General features: G+C 34.9%; 1 protein-coding gene across 1 annotated transcript in view; it reads right to left on the bottom strand.

The window, feature by feature from the left end:
* Positions 1–928: 928 nt before the first annotated feature.
* The window catches only part of LOC149561251 (2-phytyl-1,4-beta-naphthoquinone methyltransferase, chloroplastic-like), a 74,421-nt gene continuing 60,095 nt past the window's right edge, over positions 929–15,254 (bottom strand). Inside the window, exon 8 of the mRNA XM_089825036.1 lies at positions 929–1,510. Within this exon, the coding sequence (XP_089681162.1) occupies positions 1,410–1,510 (101 nt within the window). The 3' untranslated portion in view covers positions 929–1,409. The remainder of the gene's footprint in view (positions 1,511–15,254) is intronic.

Below are 15,254 nucleotides of genomic sequence, written 5' to 3'. Positions count from 1 at the left end.
TGCTCGATTTTTCGCAAGCTTCCTTTTTTCATTATGATAAGTCATGAATAAACCCAACTTTGTGAATAATTTTTGCATATTATAAGAACCTCGATCGACTTAGGTACTAAGCTACCCATAAACTCACAACATCAAGGGAAAATGGGAGAAGGGAAAGATGGAAAATCCAATGGAGACTCTTTTCACCTAAGGGAAATTAAAACTAGACCCAAACATACCTAGACTTAACTAAAACACCAAAATTTCCACTTTTGCAAAATGGTCACAGGGTGGAAAGTGGGGCAACACTTTTGAAGAGCACAAATTTAAATAGACACTACTTAATATTAGTCCTATTCACAATTCATCAATGTGTAGTATTTTATTTTGAAGATTTTATTGTTCATCTAAATTTCCAAAATAAATGATAAGCACAAGAATACTCTCCAAATATTATAATCCAAGTACAAAACAAATTGAATTTGAATATGAATTTATTCTAAAAATCACTTTTGCCAACTTTCAAAGCACAATGTTATATTAATATTATTTACCAAGACAATGTTGTTCACCATAACAAATGAATCAATTTTAAATTTAATTAACATATTATTCTAATTCTATGTTTGATATACTATTGATACCTACAAGTTTTCACAAATCCTTGAGTTCTCTACATGCATAACTTAGGTGTGTTGAAAATAGGAAACAGAGATAAACAAACGTAATTTGCACATGCATTTTAAATGGTCAAAAATATATAAATCAAATTTTCTATTAAAAAATACTAATTTGGCAAGTAGAAGATATTTTCTACAGCAAGTCAAATTATGTTATTGCTATATAACTATGTAGTTTTTGAGTCAAACTCACTGATCTAAATACTGATTTTTCGAAAATTAGAATAAAGAATTATTTATTTCATAAATAGTTATTTTAAAATTTAAAATTTATTAAAAGAACGCAATTTCATTTACTTTCGCTCATGGTTATCGAAAAGGTTTGCATGCTCTCACACAGTTCAATACATTTTAAATGTTTGCAGTGCTGATAACAATTTTACAGATTGATATGGACCCTTAATCTTAAAAATGAAAAAATGTGCTCTTTGGAGAACATTGTAAATCAATCATAGCATCAGCAATGCTACCTGGCTGATTAGTACATTGTACTGTTATTGATTTTGTTTTTCAACCTTCAGCACCAGCTCCTACCTTGTGTGCATGTAATGATTACAAACAATTTTGGATATACCACCCACTTGCTATTCAACCTTTGGCACCAGCTCCTTTATTGTGTGCATGTAATGATTCAAAACAATTTTGGATATACAACCCACTTTCTAGTAAGTGCAACCGTTTTGCATGGGTCAGAAGAAAAAGGCATTGTCCTCTCACATGCCAAGAAATGCATTGCACGAGTGCATAGAACTAGTGTGTGGCCACCAAAACGCCCATTAATCCTCCTCCAATTTCAAAGTGCCTTACCCTGGAAAATCCTATTTCTAAAGCTAATTTCGCTTGTTGTTTGCCTGCAACTCCACTTAATGTGCGTTATATTTCATTATATTAAAATGAGAACTGGAAAATAGTAATAAAATGAGCATTGTCTGTCATTGTTTTGCCCTTATGTTAAAGTGCATTTGGCTTCTTGAACATTTTCCTATGGCCGAATATTTTTCATTTATTTTCTTTAAGTCAAATTGTAATTTATCAAGAAACTTATATGTAATCCACAACAATTTTGAGCTAATTTTATAGAAAGGATGAAATCTAATATTCTTCATTTGTGCTCAAATTTGTGCTTCTAGCCATTATATGGCAGACTAGCTTTGATTCCACTAAACTTGCATCCATTACTAAATCTGTATACAGAAAGAACATTGCCAGGAAAGTTATTTATATGCAGCCCACAACAATTTTGAGATCATTTTATAGAAATGATGAAATCTAATATCCTTCATTTATGCTAAAAAATTTGCTTCGAGTCATTATATGGCAGAATAACTTTGATCCCATTAAATTTGCATGCATTACGAAATGTGTATAAAGAAAGCACATTCAAACTGACATAATGTGATACATCTTGATCTAATGGAGAAGTGGTAAAAATCACGAGCTATTCTTCACCAATCCTAATTATGTGGAAGAATCTAACAAACATTTCTACCAATCAAGCAAACAAATAAAATGCATGTCAAGCCTAGGTACATATATATCAGAATAAATCATTAAGATTGAATGAAGGCTAACGTATTCTTTCCATTTTCAATTATATTTTTAAATTTGAGAAAATATCACATTATTAATTGGTTTATGACATTATGTCTTGTCAATGGAAAATCAATGACTGGCAAACTTCTATAGAACTTTGTACGAGTTAATGATGAAGGTAATCTCTCATGATGTATGCTCCCCAATCCTTCTTAGCTTTCCTTCATACTTCAGAGGAAACTCCATTTAAAAACTCACAGTGTCCCCATCCCATGTACACAATTTCTTGAGACTGCATTTATATATGATATAGTCAAATCCTTGATGAATTATTCCGTATTAATTTAAAATGATATTCCCATTCGCATCCCTGTTAATACAGAAGCATCGTTATACTTTCAAGAATCTGTATGCTTCTTCATTTGCAATTGGGAAACAATTGATATGCAAAGGCATTGGACGGGAAAATTTTGGTTTTAGCAACAGTGGGAAAGGTTACCAGAACAGTTCTAGAAAAGAACAGAACAAAAAGAAAGAAGTTGAACTAGTAGAAAAAAAACAAAACATGGACAAATGGAGATGATCGCAACCTCTAATGGATGGTCTCAATGGATGAAGTCACTTGAAATTTCTTACTAAGATGTAGAGAATGGAGGATGTAATTTTATGTACTGGTTGCTGGATAGTATAAAGAGCAGACTGACGAATCAGAGGATGACCAGATCTGCCAAGGGGGAAGATCAAGCCCTCAAAAGTTTGTCGGCAATGAAACTCTGTTCACATAAATATAAGAGGCCAAATTGTTATTCATGGAATTGCATAATGTCTTTGATTCTAGATGTAATAAGATGCATGTTAGTTGATTGTGGATTTTCAGTAATGGGATTGCAGGGTAGTCTAGTTTCTGAGAATTCAACAATGCATTTCCTTATTGTTGAAATCAGTATTGTGCAAAAGTTTAGTTTGACTGTGCGTTAATGAGTTATTGTATGCATTTTGGGTTCATGTCACCTTGAGGACAAAATAGGTTGCATTCGTAAGTGATTATGGAAATCTTTGCCATCACCTATAATGGTACTCAGACCACAACATCTCCAATTAACTTTTCTTTCATTACATCAAGCATGGCATGCCCAAAGTCCTATCTAGGCCGTTCTAACCGTGAAGTAGCATGCATGGTATACTTAATTGGTGAACTTAAGAGATCAGAATGGAGTATATTAGCACAAAGGAGCAAATAGAAGACATATTTACAAAACCTTTGACTAAGGATACATTTGAGTACTTGAGAGGTATGTTTGGGGTCATGCTCGACCTTCTGCAGAGTAGTTGATGCAGAGATTGCATTAGTCTAGTATGAATCAGAGCACTAGTCTTTTGTTTGCACTAAATGCTTGATGCTTCTCCTGTGGGGCAGTATCCGTATTTGAGCTAAGTCATTAAGGACTCTTGGTAATGGTATTTAATAGTGTCTTTAGACACTTTGTTGAGCTTTTACAAATTGTTTTGGAAATGATTAAGTTGGCATAATGACACCTTTGTCATTGATGTCAATGGGGGAGAGATGAGCATGAAAAACCTTTTTTATGCATAAGGGAGAGTAATACATGAATACATCGATTGTTGATCAAATGAAGGAGATGTAATTTATGGTTGTGATTAAAACATGAAAAACTCTTTACAACCTGTGTGTAAGAGAAAGATATGCTCGTACATTCATGAGCAGCATGAATGGGGGAGTAAAGGCAGATAAGGAAGAAATATATATTTTGGTATTCATGGAACTTTTCATATTTTTCCTCATATGTTGCCATCAATGCCAAAGGAGGAGATTGTTAAGCATGAATTCTTGATGTTGTTGCATGGGCGACAATATGTCAGAGAGATGATTGATTGTTTATGTGTAGCATTCATGATAGCGTTTGTCATTGATGTCAACATATCAGTTTTTTGAACAGTTCAGTCAAAGTTGCGGAGGAAGATTCATTTCCAAGCGAGGTTCATGGTCAGAGAGTTATATTATACGCACTTAGAGGAGTATTTAGGAACGTGTTTTGATGTTGTGTCTATGTTCGCAAAAAGAAATATGAAGATTTGCATAAGTGACAAAAAAAATTGTGGAGACTGCTCTCAGAGCAAGTTTCTGATTAACAATTTCTAGTATTTGTGTTGTATCTTTTCAATGAGGCAGAAGATCGTTCAGAATGGGTTGGATTATGTTAGAAGACATGTTTGGGAAGCTACGGCTAACATGGCTGAATCAAATATTCATTTGTCATGATTTGTGAAGTCTATTCGGCATATTGTTCCCAAAAAGCCAACTATTGTTAATATCATTATGTGAAGTGTTATTTGTAATGTAATGTGTGAATATAATATCTAAATGTGGTACTATACTATTCATTGCAAATTGAGAGAGCCTCAAGGCCAACTCAATACTTATTTTAAGGACTTAGTATAAAGGTGGGATACTTTCTTCTGGTTGAGTATCCAGCGTGGATGGTTATTATGGTATGCGAGCTTTGGATGTGATATATGTATGATCAGAGCAGACATTGATGTTGTTGATTTACTATGAGCTCCAAAGGAACTGTATTGGAAAATGAGTTGTTTAGTCAATTCAAGAACTTGGATATGTTATCTCGAAGATAGTGTAGTGAAGATAGTCTCGAGGCTATTTGAACAGTGGGTTCAATTGTCCTCCTTTCAACTCTTCACAAGATTGGCATAACTCCTAATAGGGTTGGAATCTTCTGACAAGGATTCAAAGTCTCCTAACAAGGACTCATATGTACTAATTGTATTTCATTTGACTCCTAATAAGGTCACATCCTTTCACAAGGAACTTTCTATATTAGTACATCATCTTGTGGGCATCATTCCCACCAAGGTTTTCCCTCTGATCAATGGTTTCCCTAATTAACATATATGGTGTTATTGTGCATGGATATCTTTCTATGGTTACATGTTTCAGATTTGATAAAGTTATTGAGAGTTGTTTTAAGCACATAACTGATTCACCTCCCCATCCCCTCTCAATTATCTTGGGGGACTCTACTTTCTAAAACTGTGCCCCACAGAAGGCAATGCAAATAGAACACCTCTCAAAAAACAACTCGGCCATGTGAGCCGCCTGAAATCCTATGGGAATGGTAAAGAAATGGGCATATTTGTTCAAATAGTCTACCACGACATAAATGCAATCCCCCCCTTACACTTTGGGAAGTCTAGTAAAGAAATCCATCAAAATACTCTCCCATTACTAATCAGGTATTGGTTGGGGCTATAGTAACCCTACAGGCAAGGTATGGTTGGAGTTATTTTGTTGGCAAGTGGAGCATTCCCTCACATATTGCAGAACATCATTTTTGAGGCCCTTTCCAGCGAACCTCTCCCGGATTTGACTATAGGTTTTGAGGTACTCTCCGTGTCGTACCAAAGGTGAGTCATGAACTTCCTAATAATTCTATCCTTCATCTTCAATATGGGTACCAAATAGATTCTATCCTTATAGTAGATGATATTGTCAACCACCCTATACCTATCATCCTGTACTTTATCATCCATCAACTAGCATGCAAATGTTTTCTTGGAGTACTCAACCAACAGTGGGCCTTCCAGTCTATCGAAATTTGTAACAATGAGCATATGGTGGGTCTTCTTGATAAGGCATTGACCAGCACATTATTCTTTCCCATTATGTACTCTATGTCAAAATTGTATGCTTGGATTTCGCTCACCCATCTCTGTTGTGTAATATCCCCCTAACAATGAAATTTAATCATAATAGTCAAAATAAAATATATAAACACTTTGAGATCGTAAGAGACAATATTCATAACAAATTTATTAATTAAGAAACTATGATAATTATACAATAATTATGTGTATTGATAATACATTATATTATTTAAATATATTGATAATAGTTCTCTATATATATATATATATATATATATATATAAAGTTAGAAATGAAATAAACATAATTGATATTATTGAATAATATTATTATATACTTAATCTAATATAACTAACATCAAATTAAATTACCATTATAATATAATATAATAGTCAAAGAACCCAATTAACATCTAAATTAGGATCACACCCCCCCTCGATGAAGGGGCATTAGCAAGTTCGAGCCCATATATATAACAGGGATGCTTAAGACGTCGAAGAGGGATATGAAAGAACTTAATTATTTTCTTAGTAAGTCAGAAACTTCAAATATACTATATTTGAAAGAGGAAACGGGAAAAGAAATCCAATCAAATGTTATGTGTTCAATGGGAATAAGGAAGAGATGGAAGGATTACATCTCTGATAAATTCCTCGACCAGTGATGATGAAGATTCATGGACCAAATACAAAGGAAGAGCACATAATATATCTTAGAAAACAGACAGGGCAGACCCATATGAGTTACAGTGCGCATGTATCAAGGAGGAGAACACTAATTAATTACACTTCAAAAATAATATGAAGCGGGGAATTCAGGAAAGCTTCCAACGTGGAAATACTCAAAGGCCATTGTTGACAAAACCCATTCATTATATGCCTGGGTTGAAGGGGATTCACAGCAAGAGAGGAAATGGATAAAAAGAAGACTCCCAAATAAGGCATTGAAGTGATTATCAGTAAAGGAATGAGGAACGATCCAATCCGGCACTTATAATTACAGTCAGCAAACAATATTAGAGAATAACAGCGATCAAGTAATGCTTGAGCAGGAGGAATATACACAGGAAAGAGTAACCACAAGGAAATTACGAGAGGGATGGATATGAGAGGAAGACGATAGGATCAACAAACATCTGGAGACATTGATATAAAATGATAATTATAGATCATCACAAGCAAGCAGAAAATGATTGGCAATCAAGAACGATACAAAAGAATATGCAGACAGAGGATTTGGAAACAAACAAATACAGATAGGACACAGAAAATAAGATAAGAAAAGGAAAAACAAGGTACCACGGGAGGCGCTAAAGCAGTGATCAAACCTTCCCAAGACTGCAGATAATGCAAAGGCATAAGGGACAATGTAAATGATCCTAAGCGGACATAACAACAAAAACAACAAAGATCATTATCCGCTGGAAGCAGAGCACGACAAGGTTACAAGCGGTTCAAAAGCAGTAATGGGAGAATGGGCAAAAACGTATAAGTAAATCACAATCAAAGGCAGATTAAGTCTACTGACAACAACACATAGCCAATGGCAATCATGAAGGATAATATAGTAGAAACAAAGGGGACAACTAGATAATTATATACACATAGAGAATACATAGACCACAGATATACAATTATACATTAACCCTAAACTATCCAAATATATGAAGCAGAGATCACAATGGCTATAAACATATTGAATCAAAATAAGAGATTATTATTATAGCAAGGAATAAAATAATAATTCTGGGAAGAGATTAGAGGACAGATCAAGGAGCAATCCAGAGGCATGATTCCTTGATCTTTATTTGATATTTATGAGATATTTAGAATTCTTAGAGTCATAGCTAATCTTAGTAGAGGGCATCCAATAAGGGATGTCGAGTTTCTCCAATAGAGAACTCACAGACAAGAGGGCATTCAGTTTGAATGTCGAGTTTCTCCAAAGGATAACTCAGACTAGAGGGAATTCTATATGAATGTTGAGATTCCAAATTGGAATCTAGGGAGGGATTCATTATGAATTTCTAGAGGCAATATATGTTGTAGTGATCAATCATATGCATATGTTAGTGATAAGAGACTTGGTTAGAGGTGGGATCTCTACCAAGTAGTGAGCATAATCAAAGATCCCTAGAGGCCTTAGGAATGGCGCCCTTCATATGATGATTGCCTAATCGAGAAGTAATTCTCTCTAAAGGGTCAGGTTATTTGAGAAGAGTCCCTTTCAAGGGATTAGGAAGGGTTAATAAGGGATATATTTAGATTGATATTCAATTAGCTTAACATTTCTAACATGTTTTGGATTTTAATGTATATTTTCTATTATGTACTAACAATTTTGTTGCAGGTTCCAACATTCACTCCTGGACATCACAGTTTCCACTCATTCAAGTCCTTTTGCTCCAAAAATATCTCACTGTTGTGGTTGGTTCGCACAAAAAAAAGTTGCTCCAATGAGGTACTGTCGAAACATGGCTAGTACATGCATAATGGAAATCATTCATTAGCACTGCTCCAATACCTTCACCAGATGCTTTACACTCCAAGATGAAGGGTCGAGTGAAGTCTGGTAGTGTAAGTACCGAACACATACTCATTACTTCATTCAACTTGTCAAAAGGTGTTGTTCCTTCTCATCTCAATGGAAGGTTCCCCTCTTTGTCTATTCTACTAGTAGTGCTCCTACCTATGAAAATTTGTTTACAAATCTTTTATAATAACTGTACAGTTCAAAGAATCCATGCAGCTCCATGAGTGTCTTGGGTGGGGGGCAGTCAAGAATTGCCTAAATCTTTTCTCGATGCACCTGAACCCCTCGGGCACTAATGACCTGACCCAAGTACAAGATCTCTATCATCCCAAACTCACATTTGGACATTTTTTCGAATGAATATGACTCCATGGTTCCTAATACTTCATCCAAATGTTTCAGATGTTCCTCCCAGGTCTTGTTTTAAATGAGTATGTCATTGAAGAACACCAGCAAAAACTTGTGTAGTTGCTTTTGAAGATGTTCATGCAGGACTAGAAGGTGGCCAGAGCATTGGTCAACCCAAACAACATGACCAAGAACTCGTAGTGTCTATAGTGGCAAGTGTAAATGTATATTAAACTTCTAATCAGAATGGTATTATATGCAGATTTTAATTCACTGATTTCCTTTCAGGCAGGTTATAATCAGATTATTTATTTTGAAAGAATCGATTTGGAGTATTATATGAAACACTGATTTCTATGTGAGAATGTAATTATGTCTGCAACTCTGTAAACTTTGAACTTTCCAGAGAGAGATTATTAATTGATTTCAATATGCTCTCTTGGTCTGATCAATTAGATATTAATATTACCTCAAAGAGGCATGATTACAAAAGGCATGTCATGAGTGGACATGTCTCATGTCCACTCACAACATGAATTTATATTTAACAACAAAGTTAATGTAATCTTTAGTTTGATTAGTTAGTACATTGCCTAATATAAAGCCTAGGTGAATCGCAGATCTGCTATAGCCTTATAGATCATTTGCCAGATCGACAAAGAAGCTCACCAATGGCATGTACAGTTATGATTTGATCTGCTCATATGATCATGTTAAGAGAGGATAGATATAATCAGAATCTGTCAGATTTCAGAATGCATAGAGTTTCGATTCTGATATGAGGTGATAGGAATTATCTTTATACAATTCATTACCTGAATATCTGATCAAACTACAAAGTATAAAGACTCCCTCTTAGCTAGGGAAGATAACTAAGTATAAATCAATTTAGATATCACCTAATTTGTGATATCAAGGAATATAGAGAACATCAAGTCACATGACATTCCTAAATCCTAGTTATGGTATGTCCACTGACCTCACATCTCATGATGTTTACCATAACATATCATGGCATGTCACAGATATTGTCACATAATATCACCGTGATTATCTCATAAAGAACATAATGATTACAACGGATACCACATCTAATGATATCTATCAAAGTGTCCAAAAGATACTATCATGACATGCTTACAAATATCAAGTCACGTCATATTAATCATGATAGTGAACATTGTAAAGTCGTCACCTTACAATGTTAGATACAAGTGTATATTATCAGAAAGATCGTCATCTTTCAGTAATGTACACAAGGGGCCCATAAAGTCATAGAGTCACACATATGACAAATGTGTTTACACATTAAACATCTTTAAATATTAGTACAAAGACTTAGTCTCAATAAATTACATTTCAACCATACCAAGTTTATTTCTGAAGTGTCCAGCTTTAATCCTAGAGAGAGACTGTATGTTGTTTTATCACTTGTAATACTATATTCCAATTGGGTTGCATTCATTTTTACCATATTTCTCACATAGTGGTAAGGAATCTTAATATACTTAGATCGTTCATGGAACACAGGATTCACTAAGAGCTTAATACAACTTTGATTATTGCAATGGACAGTAGTAGGTTTCAAGGGCTGACCAAATAGTCCCACAACCAACTTTTGAAGCCATACTGCTTCTCTAGCTCCCATTGAGGTTATGATGTATTCAACTTATGTAGAACTTTTTGCTACTGAAGGTTGCTTCCTGCTTATCCAAGAAATCATGGCTGATCCCAAACTAAAGCAAGATCCAAACATGTTTTTTCCGATCACTCACACTCCTAGCACAATCTGAATTAGAGTATCCATGTAGATCTAGGTCAACCTTCTTATATTTGACACCATATCCAATAGTACCCTATAGGTACCTTAATATATATTTTGCAGCAACGAGGTGTATCTCTCATAGTTAACACATAAACTAACTCAAAGCTCACTGCATAGCAACTATTAGATTGAGTGCTAACCAAGTACATCGGAGATCCAATAATCTGTCTATAAAGGGTAGGATCTGCAAATCTGGATTTTGTGCTGCCTCTTTTAACTTATGTAGGTTGGTTTCCATGGGTGTGGACATTAGTGTGCAATTTAACATCTCAGATCTTTTCAAAATATCAATAGTGTATTTTCCTTGTTTTAGAAGATTACCATCACGCTTCTGCTAGACTTCCAAGCCTAGGAAGTAACCTAAAATACCCATGTCCCTCATATCAAATTTTGAAGCCAAGTCCCTCTTACATTGAACAATAAGATGATCCTCTCCTGTAATTAGTAGGTCATCAACATATAGGATTAGTATTGGCATATCACCTTTGATAATTTTAAAATAAAGATTTGGATCTACAACATTCTTTGTGAACCCTAGACCCATGAGATAGTTGTTGATCCTTTCGTAACAAGCTCGAGGAGTCTGCTTAAGTCCATATAGTGACTTCTTCAATTTGCATACATGAGATGCTGCATTATAAATGACAAACCCTTCAGGTTGTTCTAAATAGACTTCATCTTTGATAATCTGATTCAAGAATACAATTTTCACATCCATCTCGTGTATCTTCCAGCCTTAAGTTGCTATAACAGATATGATAGCTCTAACAAAAGTATGTTTGGCAATAGGTGCATACGTCTCTTCATAATCAATAACTTCCTTTTGAGAGAAACCTCTAGCAGCAAAACGTGTTTTGTGTTTCTCTATACTAAAGTCTGCAGCATGTTTAATTTTGAAGATCCATATGTAAGAGAACAATTTTCTCTTTAGGCTTAGGTACTATATCCCAAACATTGTTTTTTAAAATGGATTGATACTCTTTTCTCATGGCATCTTTCTATGCTTGATGTGAGAGCTTTTGATACACTAGTAGGTTTTGAGTTCATGATTTTGCTCATTAAGGTCACATAGCTTGAGAATTTGTTAGGCCTCTTACTTTTTCTGAAATTTCTTTTGAGTGTTGCCAAGTTTTCAATTTCCTCAACTATTTTTCTAGCCCAAAGTGGTCTTTTCTTATTGTTAATCATTTGATTTTCCTCTTGATGATCTCTCTAATTCTCTGGATGAATTTGGTTTTCATTTGAGGTTTCAATTGAGTACTCCCTCTGGATCTTAGGAGTAGAGCCTTCCTCCATGTTGTTAGGTGATTCCTGAATTTCTATCTCATTTAAACTCTTTGCTCTTTTGAAGGCAGCGTCTTCCTCAGATATGACATCTTTACCAAGTTCTATTTGTCTTTCTCCCAGTATGTAGATCCTGTAGACTTTTGATGTTTCATTGTAGCCAACGAAAATTCATTTCCTTCCTAAAGGTTCTAGTTTTGACCTATTCTCTTTAGGCACATGAATATATACAAATGGCTTACATTAGGTTTTAGACTAGTAAAAGTCTCTTCAAGAGTTTTGTTATCAAGACTCTTTGCTCTTTTGAAGGAAACGTCTTCCTCAGATATGACATCTTTACCAAGTTCTATTTGTCTTTCTCCCAGTATGTAGATCCTGTAGACTTTTGATGTTTCATTGTAGCCAACAAAAATTCATTTCCTTCCTAAAGGTTCTAGTTTTGACCTATTCTCTTTAGGCACATGAATATACACAGATGGCTTACATTAGATTTTAGACTAGTAAAAGTCTCTTCAAGAGTTTTGTTATCAAGGTGTGACTGGGGACATGTTTTGGATGTAAATAATTGTTCTAGATGCTTCTGCCCAAATTGAGGTATCTAAGTTTTGGTCATAGATCATTGATTTTACAGCCTCTACAATAGTTTTGATTTTTTGTTGAGGATTATAAGGTACATTAAACTGCCTTTGAATCCGGACATTAATACAAAATTCTTTAAAGATTTCTGAAGTGTACTCTTTCCCATCGTCAGTTCTTATAATTTTCTTTCAAGAGGAGCTTTCAGTTAGGGCTTTGAACTCCTTGAACCTTTTAAATATCTCCTCTGACTCTTTACACTTAAGAAAGAAGATCCAAGTTTTCCTAGAGAAGTCATCTACAAAAATTACATAATATAGGGCACCTCCCATGGAGGGGGTAGACATTGGTCCACATAGGTTAGAACGAACTAATTCCAATATATTTTTAGTTTTTCTCAAAATGTTTTGAGAAGATCCCTTAGTGTTTTTCCCTAAGGCACATCCTTTACATGTCCCATTATGATTTGGATTTAGTTAGGGCAGTCCTGTCACCAATTGTTCATAGAGGTTAGGGTGCAAAAGTGAATATGCCCTAATCTTCAACGCCAAATCTCATTGGAGTCAAAAATTTCATGAATGAGTGTTTGTTTAGATTCAATGCAGAGTTTGTTGAAGTATCCTTGTCTTATACCTATAGTTTTAGCTTTCTTATATGTAGAGTTCTTTGGCCATGCCAGAACTTTCCCATCCATGAAGGTGACCCTATATGCATTATCTTCTAGGGTAGATATTGATAGTAGGTTTATTTTAATATCACGTACAAATAGTACATCTTTTAGTTGGATAGTGATACTTGATTCTAGTTTGATGGTACAAGTTCCCACCCCTTTTATAGGGTGTGCAAAATCATCCCCAATGCTTACCTCTTCGTTAATTTCTTCCAACATGGTATCTAGATGTTCTTGGAGTCCAATGATATGTCTTGATGATCCACTCTCAATCACCTAAGTGTTAAATTTGTTTGATACATGATTTCATAGTGTTGAATAGAATAAGACTCAAAATCATCTTCTGTATTTGATTTTCCAACTTTAGCATAGGATGCTTATTTCTTTGTCCTGTCAGGGCATTTGATAGCATGGTGTCCATATTGATCACATCTAAAGCATTGAACTTGAGAAACATCTCTTCTTTGCTTGGGTGAGCCCTTTCCATGAAAATTTCTATTCCTTTTGAAGCTCTTCTTCTTTCCTTTCTTATGTGAATTTGTGTTCAGGACATGAATATCCTCATCTATAGGTTTTCATTTATATCCTTTTGACATTTGTCTAGCTTCTTCTTGAAGGCAGACAAATCTTAACTAATCCAATTTCAGAAATTTTGGCCTTGCATTTATGCCTTGTATGAATGATTCCCATGAATTTGGTAGGCCACCTAAGGCTATTAGGGATAACTCTTTGCTATCATTTTCGTACCCAACAGTTGATAGTTGATCCCTCGGCTCGATTATGAAGAATGTATTGACTGGTTCTTCTTTGTTCATGCTTATGTGATTCATTTGTCTTTTTAGTGCAAGAGTTCTACTAGTGTTATTTATTTCAAAAGTGCTCTCAACTTATTTGATCATAAGGTATGCAGTTTCTTGTTTTGCCAATATAGTTACTATGTGATCCCTAACTACATCTACAATTAGTTTCATGGCCTTCTCATTATCCTCAATCCATTTGAATTTTATTGGTTCATTTCCAAGTTCTAAATCCTTATTTTTCACAAGTTGGTCTAATTTAATTTCTATTAATATCATCATTATCCTTACTTTCCAAGATGTGAAATTGTTTGCACCCTCAAGGCGATCCTCGAATCTGATCATGTTCAACATTTGAAAGATGGATTGTAATTGTAATATCAAGGTGAGTAGTCTGATTTCTCAAGTTTAATTTTTTATCTTTCATAGACTAGCTCCGATACCGTGTGAATGTATATTAAACTTCTAATCATACTAGCATTACACACTGATTTGAATTCACTGATTTTCTTTTAGGCATGTTATACTCAGATTATTTACTTTTGAAAGCATAGTTCCAAGAATCACGGCGATTCATGCGATTCACGCGATTCGGCGATTCGATTCAAGCCAAACGATTTTTTGTGAATCAGTGAATCGAATCAGCGATAAAGGGTTTATGAAATAAGTTACTCACTAAATTTCAAGGGTTTTTTTAATTTTCCGATTCATGGCCGATTCGATTTCCGATTCATGGCCGATTCACGATTTGATTCGGCCTTGCCGATTTCAATCCGATTCCGATTCTTGTTACTTTGTTTGAAAGAATCGATTTGGTGTATTATAAGAAATACTTGATGCACGAGCATCATGGGGTAGTCAGCAATTCTGTATGCATGAGCTTTGTGCTCAAATTTGTGGAGTTATGCTTTGCGCAGTTGGGGATGTGTTGGAGGTACATTAAGGAACCTTGTCCTAAGTGCGCATAATGATTGTTGTAATCGTCTTGAAGTTGAGCTTTTTTGGTGGTTGTTGGTAATGTGTTCCTGATTTACTGGTAGACTTTGGAGATTGTATTTGCGAGCTTCAATCTGAGGGAGTTGGCATGTGCGGTCTTGGATTTGGATCATTGGATGGCACGTAGATCTATGCAAGGCGCATAATCTTATATTGTCATATGAGTTAGTTATGCATTGTAAACTTGGGGCTTGTCCTTAGTATTTAGTTATTTCATGTATTTAATGTTTGTTGTCAAGTCGACTTGTGGCTTGAGGGTGTATTTAATGTGAGGGTTGATTTAATGTAACTTGCTAGGTCGACTTGTGGCTTGGTTTAGTTTAAGTAAGGGGGTCTTGTCTTGTCTAGAGGGA

Source organism: Cupressus sempervirens, chromosome 4, assembly GCF_028749045.1.
Source record: "Cupressus sempervirens isolate cs-2001-9-10 chromosome 4, ASM2874904v1, whole genome shotgun sequence".
NCBI classification, from domain to species: domain Eukaryota; kingdom Viridiplantae; phylum Streptophyta; class Pinopsida; order Cupressales; family Cupressaceae; genus Cupressus; species Cupressus sempervirens.
This window is presented reverse-complemented; position numbering and strand designations above follow the sequence as displayed.